The sequence below is a fragment of the Channa argus genome, chromosome 14 (assembly GCF_033026475.1).
Source record: "Channa argus isolate prfri chromosome 14, Channa argus male v1.0, whole genome shotgun sequence".
NCBI classification, from domain to species: Eukaryota; Metazoa; Chordata; class Actinopteri; order Anabantiformes; family Channidae; genus Channa; species Channa argus.
The window spans coordinates 721,239-736,521 of NC_090210.1; the positions used below are offsets into that span (position 1 = coordinate 721,239).

The 15,283-nt window shown below is 37.6% G+C and overlaps 2 protein-coding genes across 3 annotated transcripts; both read right to left on the bottom strand.

Moving 5' to 3' along the window:
* Window positions 1-751: 751 nt before the first annotated feature.
* Window positions 752-10,558, bottom strand: spx (spexin hormone). Its single transcript, XM_067529257.1, has 6 exons — window positions 4,761-10,558; window positions 4,439-4,522; window positions 4,281-4,338; window positions 3,432-3,494; window positions 3,185-3,271; window positions 752-889 (listed from the first exon to the last, which is right to left on the bottom strand). The coding sequence occupies exons 1-6, from the start codon at window positions 4,842-4,844 to the stop codon at window positions 828-830; spliced, it is 438 nt and encodes a 145-aa protein (XP_067385358.1). The 5' UTR covers window positions 4,845-10,558; the 3' UTR covers window positions 752-827.
* A 151-nt stretch (window positions 10,559-10,709) lies between these two features.
* golt1ba (golgi transport 1Ba) lies at window positions 10,710-15,195 on the bottom strand. 2 transcript variants are annotated; one of them, XM_067529259.1, is made up of 6 exons: window positions 15,032-15,195; window positions 14,237-14,328; window positions 13,687-13,865; window positions 13,079-13,160; window positions 12,610-12,644; window positions 10,710-11,300 (listed from the first exon to the last, which is right to left on the bottom strand). In XM_067529259.1, exons 1-5 carry the CDS (start codon window positions 15,054-15,056, stop codon window positions 12,636-12,638), a joined length of 387 nt encoding a protein of 128 aa, XP_067385360.1. In that variant the 5' UTR covers window positions 15,057-15,195; the 3' UTR covers window positions 10,710-11,300; window positions 12,610-12,635. The 2 variants fall into 2 exon arrangements, with proteins under 2 accessions (XP_067385360.1, XP_067385359.1); XM_067529258.1 differs by lacking the exon at window positions 12,610-12,644.
* Between the last annotated feature and the right edge of the window lie 88 nt (window positions 15,196-15,283).

Below are 15,283 nucleotides of genomic sequence, written 5' to 3' on the forward strand. Positions count from 1 at the left end.
TGTTGTTGCTGTCCAACACTTCTTATGCCATATCATGGTGACAAATGCCTTTTTAAGAGCAACAAAAATTCTTACCATGTTTTATTTTTGTGTCTTTGATATAAAGAATTTTTATTATTACATGCATTTTGCGTATTAGTTATCCATTATTTTCTTATTTGTTTCTCTACTTCCACCCTCTTTTCTGTCAGTTTCCTTCATATAATTCTACTAGTATTTTTATGAATGAATTATATGCTTAGTTTTTGCTTCTCTTTGCCCAGTTATAATAATTGTTACTGCTAGTTGGAAAGGTTGTATCTCTGGATCTTTTCACATAATAGAACAGCTGAGTACCGAAAGGGATTTGGGCTGAAATTAAAATCCGATAGAGACCTTTGGGATGAATTAATTTCTTTCCAACTGTTAGACACTGACTTCCAGCTCCCATGTAAGTGCAAGAAGGTCCAAAGAGAGAATCTGCCCTGATATCTGGTAATACTGTATGTTCGGCTGTACTGTAGAAAAGAGTGTGTATAGTACTAAAGAACTAAAATGTTGGAACTTTTGGCAGTCATGTCTTTCATGTACATGGTTCTAAAATATAATAATATTTAAATATTTCATATGTCATAAATATTGTATTTGTATCTGAGTGATCTGAATAGTAGAAAAAAAGTCAGGCAATCTCAGACCAACAGTGCTTAGAATTCATATGATGTTTATTAAAATGTGAAATTTCAGACACAGTGAATTCATATTTACAACTGTTCCTCTCTATCTCACTGACTGTAGGAACTTAAATTTAAAGACACCGTTTTTTTGTCTGCTTTACAATGGAAAAACTATCAGAAGTATTCTCTCTTCCACACCGGAAGCTCCTGGAAATACACCTCATCTGGGTCATCGGCTGGAAGAGACAAAAAGGAAATTAGCATTAAACTGTGAAACTAAAACACAACTGTCAACACAAAATCAGAGCAAAAGACACTATTAAATTTTTCATCAGTAATTCCTTCAGGGTTTGTTGATTAGAGGGAAAGTGCGCTAATACTTGAACAATAATTTTTTCCTTTTTTGACATCAAATGTGATATTTAGCATGCTGCCCCATACCATGGCTATTTCACTGATACCCATCAATAAAAGGCCTTTTTTTCTTTCTTACTTCTAAACTCAGACAAAACTGAAGGCATAGTATTTGGGCCTAAAAAGCTAAGAAATATACTGACCAACCATATAGTTACGCTAGATGGCATAAGTCTGGCCTCCAGTACTACTGCAAGGAACCTTGGAGTCATCTTTGACCAGGATTTGTCCTTTCCCTCACATATAAAACAAATCTCTAGAACAGCCTTCTTCCACCTACGAAACATTGCCAAAATTAAGAGCATCCTGTCTCAAAGTGATGCTGAAAAACTAATCCATGTATTTGTTACTTCTAGGCTGGACTACTTTTGGATCCCCAGTAACTCCCTAAAAAGTCTGCAATTAATCCAAATGGTTGCAGCAAGAGTGCTGCCTGAAATTAGCAACAAAGTTCATATTTCACCTTCACTAGCTTCTCTCCGTTGTCTCCCCATCAAACCTAGAATAGAATTTAAAAGCCTGCTTCTTACATATAAAGCTCTAAACGGCCAAGCTCCATCATATCTAAAAGACCTCATAGCACCATATCATCCCAGTAGACCACTTTGATATCAGAATGCAGGCCTACTTGTGGTTCCCAGAATTTCCAAAGGTAGAATGGGAGGCAAAACCTTTAGCTATCAAGCTCCTCTCCTGTGGAACCAGCTCCCAGTTCAGATTCGGGAAACAGACACCCTCTCTACTTTTTATTCTAGGCTTAAAACCTTCCTCTTTGATAAAGCTTATAGTTAGTTATAGTTATGCTGCTATAGCTTAGACTGCTGGGGGACCCACCCACCAATGCACTGAGCTCCTTTCCTCCTCTTGACCCTCTCTTCTATCATCTCACCCCACAATTGTCAGCACTGTATGACATTAACTTTGTGTGTTTTCTACTGTAGTTGTCTGTCTCCCTCTCGCTGTCTCTTTCTGCAGGTGTCCCTGGTTTTGGAGCTGTATGTTTTCTAGTGTGCAGCTGCTGGTCCTTCCAACTTGACCAATGTTTTGTTGTTGCTTTTGTTGCTCTGTTCTTTTCTCTCTCCACTTTCCATTCACCCCAACCAGTCAAGGCAGATGGCCGTCCACCCTGAGCCTGGTTCTACAGTAGGTTTCTTACGTTAAAGGGAGTTTTTCCTCTCCACTTGCCTAGGGCTTGCTCAAGGGGGGAATTGTTAGGTTTTCTCTATAAATTCTTATAGTGTTGACTTTATTCTGTAAGTGTCTTGAGATGACTTTGTTGTGAAAAATCCAGAGGAAATAAAAACAAATCAAGCTCATAATTTAATTTAGGTCACATTCAGAGGCCTACTCTGATTTGTGCTGATTATCTAGGCTAATCAGAGCTGAGGACAAAAAAAAAATCAGCGCCACTGTAGTAAAATTGTTCCTTTCATCCATCCATTATCGGTCACCGCTTATCCTATGTGGGTCCCATGGGGGCTGGAGCCTATCCCAGCTGTCATCAGACAAGAGATAGGGTACACCGTGCACGTGTATGGCCCTACAATAGACTTATTGCAGGGCCATACACAGACAGACAACCATCACACCTGCGGGCAATTTTAGATTAATCAATAACCTTACATGCATGTATTTGGAAACCCAAGCAAGCGCAGGGAGAACATGCAAAATCCACACCGATGGCCACGGCTGGCTGGGTAGCTAACTGCAACCTTAAAGCTGTGAGGCGGCAGCGCTAACCACTCATCCACCATGCTGCCCATTGTTTCTTTCAGTAAATCAATAAATACAAATAATAAAGTTACATGTGAGATTATTGTCCTAATGTCAGAGACTACACAGAATGTCTGTCCTTTTTTTTTCTAATTCTGTGACTGTCAAATATGAGACAGGGAAATATAATGATAGGACATACTGTGTACTGCGTATTCCCACTTGAACACATGATATAGCATTTAGATCCTTCAATGTTTGTCAGGAGGCAGGTTTGGGTGGCGGTTTACCGATCCACATGAGAGGGTAGGTACTTGACTAATGACATCTTTGAGCATTAAAGTTGGAAGACTTAGTTCAGTCATTCTGTCAAACAAAACAAGAAAAACAGACAATGGTCTTACCTCCCTGTCTGGCCTGCTGCAGGAAGTTGTGCAGGACGGTGGCTGCTTGGTCCACACTCAGTTTCTCTGTGTTCTGACTGCGGGTCTCTGACAGGGAACAAGCACCAAAACATGGATCACTTAATGGGCCAAAGTTGACTACAGCTCTAAGACTGTTGCAGGAAACATTTTGGGGAATGCTCCTATGATTGATTCCTATCAAATCAAAAGCCTAACATAGTCTTGTTTAGTAAACTTGTTGGTGTACCTAAGTGTAACGTGTCATAGACATCTCCTTCTTTTCGGTCCTCTGAGATGAACCGACGTCCCTCTGGTAAAAAACAAAACAAAATCCAGCACTTAGTGATGTCTGCTGTGATGTCCTGAACCAGGTCTAAAAATTAAAAGCACTAAGCAACCATATTTAAATAAATCGATAAGACATTAAGACATTTTTTGTTAAGTTAGTGGATTTTTAGCATTAGGAGATAAAAAAACTGAAAAAAAAAAAATCTAATTTAAAATACTATGTCATGATTATTCACCAATTAGCCACAACGTTATCCCTACTGGCCTTAATTATGTCATTAAGGACAAGGCCCTGAAAGAGCAGAGGTGTTAGAAGTAGACAAACTCACTACTCAAGAAAAAGTGCAAGTATTGGCTTAAAGTAAATGGTAAATGCTCTGCACTTATATGACGCTCTTCTACCTAGAACGAGAATTTGAATGATCAATTATTACTTTTAATCAAGTAAAAGTAATCATCTGCTGACCTCGAACTCGCGGGATAAGCCGAAAGGACAAAAAAAAAAAAAAAGTAATAATCGAGTACAAAAGTAAAAGTACTCCACTAAGAAAACAATGTATTTTAAACAATACTGAAGAAAATTACAGCAAAACATGTCAGTAAATAGTAATAAGAGTCAAAAATCAATGTTAATAAATGTGGACCTCATTTTAACCACTTTATGTGCTGATCAACATTTAGTAGTTCATAATGTTCATATAAAAACCATCATCATCAGATTTTTATATTAATACCACTAGGTGGTATTAGTCTTATGGCTGATCGGTGTTTCCCTATAGACAGATGTAATCACTTGATAAATACATACGAGTGCCCTTGAGGTAGAGCATAGCCTGCGGGGTCCAATTCCTCCGTTGGAAAGAGCCCTTTAATGGAGGAACAATTAAAAAGAATTTGCTGCCACATCCGTTATATTTAGTTTAATTCTTTAAAAAATATATATGAAGAGAAATACATCAGCTTTACCTGTGGTGCGCTCCTTAATTGTGAGATACACGTCGAAAGTAATAAAAGGGTGAGTAGATAAGTGGATGTTATAGTCCTCAAACCCTGTGGGGAAACATTTGAATCCACAAACTGTAACACAACAGAATCTTTAACGGAGAAAGTCTCAATCTGACATTAGCTTTTTGTGTGCATTTAAATTCATACAGTAACTTGGAAATTTGTTAAATCTATTGTATTGTCCCTATAAATAGAGACGATCCTTGTTTAAAAATTACAAAATTATCTGAAAAGTACTTTAAAATCTGGTTTCCAACCAAGATGTCCTGTGCGTTTTACTTACTTGCATTATGTCCAAGGTGTTGTAAGCGTGGGGTACAGCAGAGAGCTTGAGTGTAACTTGTGCTGGTGATCCCTCTTTCTGCATTTATATACTCCTGGGCAGGGATCCCTCTGTGCTCCACGCTCCTTCATGATGCCAGCAGCTATAGGTCAAGCCACTTTGATGGAGTCGGTGCAACTGGAAAAGTGAATGAATGAACCTCCAATCAATTCCGCTCCTTCCACTGAGGGCTGAACCATACTGTAAATATTTCTAAATTAAAGGAGCTGCCCTGCTGTAGTTTTTCTAAATTACTGAGCTGCAGGCTCCTGATCTGAAGTGTGGACTGGATCTTGATGGTCATTGTCAGTAAAAAGAGCAATATTTTCTCCTTTGGGGGAATATTGATGTGTTTGCAGCCTGCTCAATGCAGCAGCACCCAAATGGTTGAGAGCAGGATTTTATGAAGAATAAACACATCCAGCAACATTATTAGAATGATCCTGAGTTTCAGTAAGGTTTTCAGCAGCCTACTGGAATATCAACATCATTGAGCCAGAATCTTAGAAATAGAAAACAAGTAGAAAATAAGTCAATAGTCAATAGAGGTCAATAATGCTCTATACACCCATCAACCAAAGGCACTAAAACAAAATACTAAATGTGTATTTACACTGATCAGGCATAACATTATAACAATACATTGTCTAATACAGTGGCTCTGCCATTAATTCTACTTTTATAGGGTTATAACTTCTCAGTTTTTAGGTTGAAACTGTCAGAAAGGTGATAATTCTACTATGTATTTATTATTGTGATGAAAGAGGGTGGTGGAGTTGTACTTAAGAGGGCATTATAAGAAGAGATGATTCTAATATTTTGGCCAGCCTATTTAAAATGAACGAGTTGGCCAAAATATTAAGTATTTTCGATAGGATTGAGATCAGGACTTCGTAAAGGACAATCCAAAAGCTTAATGTTATAAGGGCGTTTAATTTCAACCATCTAGTCAAGGTTCTGCTGAGTTAACCCTCCTTCATTATTTTCCATATAAACATCACTTCCATTGGCAGCAAGCAGCTAAACATGATGCTACCACTATGAAAAAGTGTAAATAACTATCTATTTTTACACATTATCTGTAACCGCGTATCCTGTAACCTTGGATGGTTAGAGCCCCAGCTGTCATTGGCAAGAGGTGGTGTGTACCCTTGATAGGTCTCCATTGTATCTCTGCCAACACAGAGAGATATACACAGACAGACAACCATTTGGCTGTGGCGGCTGTAGCGCAGGAATGTAGAGTGGTTGTCCACCAATCTCGCAGTTGTTGGTTCAATCCCCGCTTCTCTACTCATGTGTCCTTGAGCAAGACACTGAACCCAGACTTTGTTGCTCCCGGTGAGCGTTGGCCAGCTGCATAGCATATTGAGCAGCTCCCCCACCGGTGTATGAGTGTGTGTGTGATTGTTAGTGCGAATGGGTGAATAAGAAGCAGTGTAAAGCGCTTTGAGTGCCAATAGGTAGAAAAGTGCAGACCCTTTACCATTCACACTAACATTCACACCTACAGGCAAATTAGAGTCACCAGTTAACCTAATATGCATGTCTTTGGACTGTGGGAGGAAACTGGAGTAGTTAGAGGAATCTCATGCAAGCATGGGGAGAACTGCACACTGCCTCTTACTGTGAGGCGAGAGCGCTAAACACTACTCCACTGTGCTGCCAAGCTCCATTACCTATAGATTGAATTTCCTGTTTGACATAATACAATGGTTTATTATGCACTGCTTCTTGTTTATGGTTTCTTAAATTTTATACTGTGACATTTAAACTTCTAATTTGAGCCAATTCCATATTGTTTCTCATGTTTTGGACTTAAAAAATTGTAATATGTATCAAGCTTTTTCATTGTCTAGGTTTATTATGATATAAAGTTTCATTTAATACATTTTATTTTTAATTCAGGTAGTCAATATTTTGAACTTTACAATAGGACCTGCAATTAAGGTGACTTTTTATCCAGCCCTTTTTTCTTAAACACAACATTTCTAAGCCAATAAACACAGTCATGATCTTGGTTGTCTTTATTAAATAACACACAGAGACCAATCAAGGAAACAAGAATGGAGGTGTGGTTAAGAACTACCTTGACTTGTAAAAACAATGTGTCAGTGTGCTATTCACAAGCAGCATCAGCTGATGTAATTTGCCATTGTTAGGGGGAAATTGGAACTTGAATTCTAAACTTTATCAAATGATTATGTTAGGATAATTTCAGAGTGGTTGTCTGCAAGTTAATCCTCATAAAAAGCTGGGTGATGCAGCAGGACCATAACCATAAACATCAAAGTAAATCGAATGGCTTTAGAGACACAAAATTCACCTTTTTCGAGTTACTCAGTCAGAGCCGAGAGCTCAAGAGCAACATAGTCAAAAGAAGAGTTCACGCCACTAGGAATTTGGCTGACATGGAGTTATTCTATGCAGAAGAATGGTTCCAAACTTCATCTGGTAGTGTACTCTAATCCACACCTACAGGAAGCTCTTGCTTGAGGTTGCTGCTGCCAAAGGTATTTCAACCAGTTACTTAAACACTGTTGCTGTTACTTTTCCACCATCACCTTATATCTTTTATGGATGTGTTCAACAAAGACATGAAAAATTATGATAGTTTCTGTTTTATTAGCTTTTAAATATTGTTTGATAATAATTGTGATGGTTAAGATCAGAAATTGGGGAGGGTTGTGTCACGAAGGGCATCCGGCGTAAAAACTGTGCCAAATCAACATGCGGACAATGATCCGCTGTGGCGACCCTGAACTCACGGGATAAGCCGAAAGGACAAAAAAAATAAAAAAATAAATCAGATCACATTTTATTAATAATTTATGCAGAAAACCATGAAATTGCAAACATTGACATTTCTTTTTTTTTGTATTTGTTTTAATTTTACATGATTTTAACTTCACAGTAACAAAACTGAAAATGAAGTGAGTTCTTTAATGATTTAGTTAGTTGTTCCTAAGAAAGAAGAAAATTTTATTTAATTGACTGCATTTAATTAAATTAAATCAAGGAACTGATTAATGAAGAGTAATTCTTACTCAATAATTGATATTTGCCTAAGGATTTAAATTAATGCTATTGGTACAGAATAGTCTGACACACTGATTGTGCAGTCCACAGAGCACGACTTCACCATAAATTCACCAGACTGATGTGAGCCTCTCCTCAAATAAGGTAAGCTCAGGCTTACAGACCTCTTATAATACCATCAGGTTTCTTTTAGCATTCTATGTATTGGCTGTGTCCACAGCGAGTGTGTATAAACTAATCAGAACTGTATTTCCCCCTTCTCAATTTTGTCATAGAGCGCTGGAGAACAGCTCAGGAAATTTCTAAAGTTAACAATTTAAACTGAATGGCACCTTTCATTTATAATTTCCCCATGTAGTATTTCAAATATATTTAACACAAAACTACACAATGATCCCAGTGGCTCAGGAGGTAGGGCAGTTGTTGAACAATCCCAGAATTTTTTGTTTGAGTCCTGGCTCCTCCTGTCACATGTGAAAGTGTCCTTGAGCCAGACGCTGTACCCAAGTTGCTCCAATTGGCTCAGGTCACCATTGAGTGTGAATGGAGTCTGAATAAATGAGAAGCAGTATAAAATATTTAATTTGGGTACGAATGAGGTAAAAAAGTGCTTATAAGTGGAGACAATTTGCCAACAGTTACTTATTTCTACCTTGAAAATCAAGATTTGTGAGAATAGTCAATAAAAATTTGCAAGAAACTTGCAAGAAAAAAAGAGTTCTGTGTACTTAAGCGTTGGCCAGCTGCATAGCAGCTCCCCCATTGGTGTATGAGTGTGTGTGTGAATGGGTGAATAAGAAGCAGTGTAAAGTGCTTTGAGTGCCAATAGGTAGAAAAGCGCTATATAAGTGCAGATCATTTATCATTTAAGTTGGGGTTCAGTGTCTTGCTCAAGGACACTTCAACATGTGACTGGAGGAGGTGGAGATTGATCCAAAAACTGTGAGATTGGTGGAAAACTGCTCCACCTTCCTGCGCCACAGTCACCCACAATATTATTCACACATTTTTTACTCTTAATAAACCACACAATTAGCAATTGAGACATTGAGACAATAGAAACATTACCTTTGGACACCCATTTCTCTAGCTTTGTCTTGTAAATTCTCAGCTTCATGGATGTATGCATGTTAGAGTCAGTGAAAAGACAAACAGAAACAATATGTGTGGCAGATGTGAAGCTAAATTCCACAGTATATTGATAAAAGTGTCAAACAGCAAAACTTCAGTTTTTGACACTGTAAACAGATGAATCATCAGTTATAGTGGATAATCTAGGTGATTATGAGATTTTTCTATCAGAAACAAATGATAACAGAAGAAAATGCAAAATCGGGTTTCGTTTTGTCCAAAGGTCAATAGAGTTTACAGATATTGGATGTATGAACAAAGAGAGTACTAGAGGGCACATTTTTAAAAAGCATTTCTATTAAGCTATTAAGTCTATAGTTCCACAAATAAGGGAACCTGCAGCAGTTTCACTATTTACATTTTGTGTTGAGCAATGTTGCTCAGGTTTGATTTGTTCGTATGAATACTGCTTCAAATCACTAAAACCAACCTTTAAAAAGGACCATAATAGTGTTTTAGAACATTACTGGTTTATTACAATGTGGGGGCAGCTGTAGCTCAATTGGTAAAGGCAGTCGTCCACAGACCCGGTCTGTGTCTCTGGGCAAGACACTGAACCCTAAGAGCCCATTCTCATCCCCACTGTGCAGTGCCAGTGCAAGCCCAGTAGAAATTGGGGAGGGGTGCATCAGGAGGGGCATCCGGCGCAAAAAAAAAAAAAAAAAAAAAAAAAACTATGCCAAATCAACATGCAGACAATGATACGCTGTGGCGACCCTGAACTCACGGGATAAGCCGAAAGGACACACATAAAAAAAACCCCATTGGTTTATTACAATGTGGGTTCTATTTTCGGCGTTTTTCCTTTAACAGCACCCAGTTCTAAAAAAACAGAGCTCATCTTTAAAAGCAAATGGCACTTATAGCACTTAAAAAAAGGATATCACAAAGATTTTGATGAGTTTTCTATGAATTAAAAATAAAAAATATTTGTCTTCTTGTGGAAAGTTTTGAAAACAAAGCTGGGTATGATATGATTTTTTTTAACTTGCCAAAAAGATGCATTTCAATATTAATAACATCTATGCAAAAAAAAAGAATTTAAATATGATTTATATATGGAATATGAATATGATTTAAAGGGCAAACATTTAAGGAGAACTTGAACAACGTTACAAATATAGCTAACTTTTACTACATGACAATTTCTCATATTTTATATATTATTTTGGTATCAAAAATCATATAGTTCAATTATTTGATTTAGGTGGCCTTACTAACAATACAAAATACTTTTTGTGACATTTAAGCTCTTTGCCATATCAAGTGAAACCTATGTCTGCTTATAAGATACCAAGTTGTCATTTTTTGGAGCACAAAGCAAAAATGTCTGCTCATACCAGCAAGGGCCAGGAAAAAAGCAAAAGACTTTAGTTTAATCACAGCTATCTTCAGCACAGACAATTGGAAACATATGCATACCAACCTTGTAGCATCACCTGGATGAACCCTTCCATCCACGTGTCATCATGAATCAGCTTTTGGTGTTTATTTGTGTGACTAAATTTTAAAAGTTTGCACAATTATGAATTTAGGGGGGTAAAATTATCAAAGAATACTAGCAAGGGTAGTCAACTAAAGTCCTCCAAAGCCCTTGCCCTGCTTGTCTTCCTACCATCCCTGCATTGCTCAATGCTGATTGCCTGGATGAGGGGTGATCAGTCAATCACAAGCAAGAAGATAACTATTCAGTTTCTGCTACCCCCGTTATAGAACCCCACACATGAAGTCAAGTATAGATCATTTAAAAAATAATTTATAACAAAGTAGTCATGAGCCAAGTGTAAACAGAAATGACATGTAGCAAAGGGAAAATATTACAATACCCACACTTGGTATTCAAATAGCTGTGAGATGCAAAAACAGTGTCACAAAAGATCCCCAAAAAGACAAAATGCTGGAGCTTTTGTCCAAATAAAGTTAAAAGCGCAGCCACAGTAACATAAGAAGATGGAAAGCTGTAAATCCACTTCTCATCCTTGTGGGCAAAGGGTAGGATAGTTTTGTCTGTTAAAAAGTCACAACTAAACAAGAGTTGAAGATGCTTTGACAGAGTTTTTCATCCTCCTTGTTCATGCTAAATGCAGTCAGTGGTAGAAGGTTCAATAGTAGTAACAGACTACTGGGGCAATGCACTGATGACCCTCTGACTGCTTGTTCTGACCAATGCAGTCTTTGCTTGCTGGAGGAGGGATGAATCTTTACTTTGCTGCTTTGAATCAGCCCAATGGAAGTTTGTGTTGGTTTACAAAACCTGTTCAATCAGCCTTCAGTGCGTACAAAAAGTCACTGTTATACCATGGTGTTGCTCTCACCCGCTTTGTCGACATACTGGAAGAAATAAAAACAAACCATGTTAAGAGTCATCTGATTTGTTTTTACACCCTCTTTGTGAAAGATGCATGATCTAATACACAGATGTGGGAGTTTTTTTATTGAGATGCAAAGTGTGATGTATGACACAGACCGATTTACTGCAATGTTTGGCCACTAACCTGTAGCATTTCTAATGGAAAACATGGCTTAAAGAGACACACCACTGGTAAACGGCACTCTTCATTTTCTACGATTTTGTTTTTATTTTTAGAAATTCAACAAGGCTCATTAATAAACAATTTTAGAAGCCCTTTCTCAGCAGTTATACAGTATCTGAGTGCAGATTACAGTTTTTAATTCAATTTAGAGAAGAATTTGTTGTTTTCCCTCAATATAAAATGAATAGTTATCAAGAACCTAGTGACACCACCATTTTTAACATAAAATTTGAATAAACAATAAATAAATAATAAGTTTTCATCTGAAGGGAAAAGTAGTAATCAGTGAACTTGCTGGCAAAGGGCAAAATTGTGTTCTTTAATGTAGTTTCAGTGCTAACACTGACGCTAAGACTTTAGACTTCCCTCTGTTCTAAAGGTGGGGACACACCTGAAGACTATCAAAGACTGTCAATACAGAACAGATTATCAGAGATCACAGAAACTATCACAAATTTTGATCAACTGAGTAAAATGCATAAATGTAAAATACATGTCTAAAACTGTGTTGCTGCTTAGTCAGCTGCAAAGGAAACCCAGTCTATAAGTTATGCATATTCTGTATGGCTCCGTAACTTATCCTCACATCTTTAATGTTGCAGTCTGGTTTTACATCAAACTGAAAGCAGCTTCAGCTTCAGCTCACCAGTTGGGAGATTAAAAATTATAAATAGTTTAAAAATACAGCAGGGATAAAAGGAACAAAATCATGGGAAAAAACTCATTAGTGTCAGAAGTAACGCCATTTTTTTAGAGCTACAATAGATCATTAAAAGTTGTGGATCTGTTGAATAAACAAATGAACCACCAACTCTTTATATTAATTAGAACAAATTTTCTCTTTAACATCTGCTATTTTCTACTATTAGTTAGTTTGACAGCTACTATATACAAATTCCCAACTACCCCTGCTCTCAAGCCTCATGTTGGCCTACTTAAAAATCAACATTTTACCTGCGGTGGTGCATTTAAAGTCAAAAAAGTAAGATGAAAAACAAATCTAAATAAATATATACTTATTTGCTTGAATCATAGTATGCATTTCTTGTGAATGTTGAAAAGCGTGTTAAATGTTAGCATGCTAGGGAAAATCTGCAGTGACTGACCACAACTGCTGATTGTCCTCAGAGCCTTACGACGGCTTTAATAACAAAAAAAAAACAAAAACACAAAGACAGAGAGACATTCACCTCAAAATAAAGCTTTCTATGCAACAACATGGAAGGAGCATATTCATCAGCCACTAAACTACTATCTCTAGATTTATCTATAAGAGTCCACATTGGAAAGCTCACAAATTTTTAAGACAGGAGTTTAATCCCGGACAACCCTGACATTTCTTTATGTAGAAATACCAAAACTGTGTTTGTGTTTATGGAATTAACCTGATCAATCACTATGTTTATAGACAGTCTACTATCATCACTAACCCAACAGAGAAGCTGGTATGTGCAGGACTTATGTTGATATTTGAGTGGGGCAGTTGAGGCTGTTTTGTGTGAAGAGGGTGATAAATGAACAAGAAAACGAGCCATGCTGCACAGACATCATGCTTTGGCCCTATGGTATACTCACCGCACTGATGAATGGCAGATTTAGGATGGAACCGAGGACAGGTATTCTTCTGATAAAGCCTACTACAACTGGGAAGAAACCCCTGCATGTTTAGAGTGAAAGACCAGAGTGAGGCAGAGCGAGAGAGACAGAAAAAGATAAAAGCGGATAAATAAATAATAAAAGCTCATTATATGTTCATTATGTTTTCAGTATTCAACCAAGCCTTCATAATTAAGTGTCAATTTTGGTTCTAGATGATCACGCAAAGCCCAGGACCTGGAGACTTAGGTCAACTTGGATTTACTTTCCAGATAGGCTGGTCTTGTCTAGCATAAAGCTGTGCAGATGTATCCTTTTATGCTCTACACCACATTTATAGTCAGAATTCATCAAATACTGAAGCACATTTTGGCTGCAATCATCAGGATGTAGTCAACCATCACTAATGGATGCACATTAGGAGATCTGTCAGTGGTCAGTATGAACAGGAGGAATGCATCAGTGTAAACGTCAGCCGACTGTCCCACTAACACACTGTTCCATATGGAAACATGCCATTGGAAAATAAATTTCACATTTTATATTGATTCTCAGTCTTCTATGTCTGTTACCTAGTCTCCTCTTACCTGAACAAGAGAAAGAAACCATAGATCTCCAGCACGACTCCAATGATGGGCCAGCCAATTAGCACCACAAACACGCCTCCTAGGAAGAAACTGGTGGCCTTTATCTTGTGCTTCTGGAAGAAGAAACGGAAGGTCCTCTCCAGCCCAATGACAAAGGCGAGTCCGGCAACAAATAAAATCTGAGAATTTGAAGGTTGGTGCAACATTAGAGAATGGTTCAATACTGGGCCTTTCCTGCAACTGCAGGAACACAGGATACAGAAATTTCTTCACACACCCAATCAGACTGCAAGTGCTGGGTGTGGGAAAGAAATTTCATTTCTGTGTCGTGTAGGTACCAGTGTAGCTAGGCACTTAAAACAAGATGTACAAGCAAGATGTACAACTACTAACCTGTGAAAACAATTGTATAGTGTCTTCTGTGAATCTGAGTGAGCTCTGTAAGTCTGACAAAATAACCGTAACAAGTAATATCACTGTGATGTAAGGTGCACCTGTGGGTTTCTCAGGTTTGCCAGTAACACCAGTTCAAGAATGAAGCAATACTTACATTTCCAATAGCCAGCAATGCTTTGTCAAAGAACAGGATCATTCCAAAAAAGAGGAAAAACACGCCAAAACCTGTCAATCCCATTCCAATCTCTGCAGGAAACACACATCACAGAATGTTAAAATATTCCATCTGCATCCATCACTTAATTCTTGTAATACAAACTCAACACCCATTGTTGAAATGTAAATGAACACTGGAGCTCCCCTTAATTGCCTTGACTGTTTTAAATTTGAAGCACACACTAAAAACAAACCTAAATGACCTAAATGGGCCACAATATCTTTTCATTTAGACTTGATTTAGATTTGATACATAGGCTTGTCCTACATGTTATCGTTTACTGATGTTAACTGAAAGGGTTCATCACAGGTGTTCATATTTACTCCATTATCAGATACAGAAAAAAACATTAAGAATAATGTTATAATAATGTTAACAATTCTAACAAAAACCAAAGCATAACTGAAAATAATGTTTTCATTGAAGCATGCACAGGAGTTCCGTTATTTATAATATATATATATGGAGCTGGTAAACTCTTCTGAGATTACGTTGAGATTGACATAAAGGTAACTATTCCTGTGTCATGAGCATTACCACACCGGTAACTGTTGAAAAGTTTAACGTTGGTAAGATACAGCTAGCTGTTAGCTTTTTCAGCCACGGTATGTGGTAACGTTATACTATTAGAAAAAATTAAGCTAGCTTTCTTAATACTGAATGCTAATTGCTACTTAGCCAACTGCTACAGCAGGTTTGGTAAAGAAAATATCAAGCCACAGAAATGCTTACTTTGGGAATCCGTTAGCGAAATCATTTTGATGCCGAATAAGCCGATAAAGTTTAAAGAGAAGAAGAGAGAAAAGTATAGTAGCTACTGAAGTGCACCTCCTAAATTTTGGGTTTGGATGACAGCTGCCACTGCAGCAACAGCCACGTCTTCCGGAAACACACCTTCTCGCGATGTCATTTTCCGGAAAGGAACCTTGGCGCATTCAAAGTACCAACTAGAGTTCTTTATTATTACGGCTAATGTTATTGCCA

What these genes read in the sequence shown, in the direction of transcription:
- spx (XM_067529257.1), bottom strand. Translation starts at nt 4,844, where the DNA reads ATGCAGAAAGAGGGATCACCAGCACAAGTTACACTCAAGCTCTCTGCT. An exon ending in ACACCTTGGACATAATGCAA is followed by an intron (nt 4,523 to 4,760) that starts GTAAGTAAAACG and finishes GTTTCCCCACAG; the next exon opens with GGTTTGAGGACTATAACATC. An exon ending in GCTCTACCTCAAGGGCACTC is followed by an intron (nt 3,495 to 4,280) that starts GTATGTATTTAT and finishes GTTTTTTACCAG; the next exon opens with AGGGACGTCGGTTCATCTCA.
- golt1ba (XM_067529258.1), bottom strand. Translation starts at nt 15,056, where the DNA reads ATGATTTCGCTAACGGATTCCCAAA. An exon ending in CATTGCTGGCTATTGGAAAT is followed by an intron (nt 13,866 to 14,236) that starts GTAAGTATTGCT and finishes TCAAATTCTCAG; the next exon opens with ATTTTATTTGTTGCCGGACT. An exon ending in ATCTGCCATTCATCAGTGCG is followed by an intron (nt 11,301 to 13,078) that starts GTGAGTATACCA and finishes TATTTCTTCCAG; the next exon opens with TATGTCGACAAAGCGGGTGA.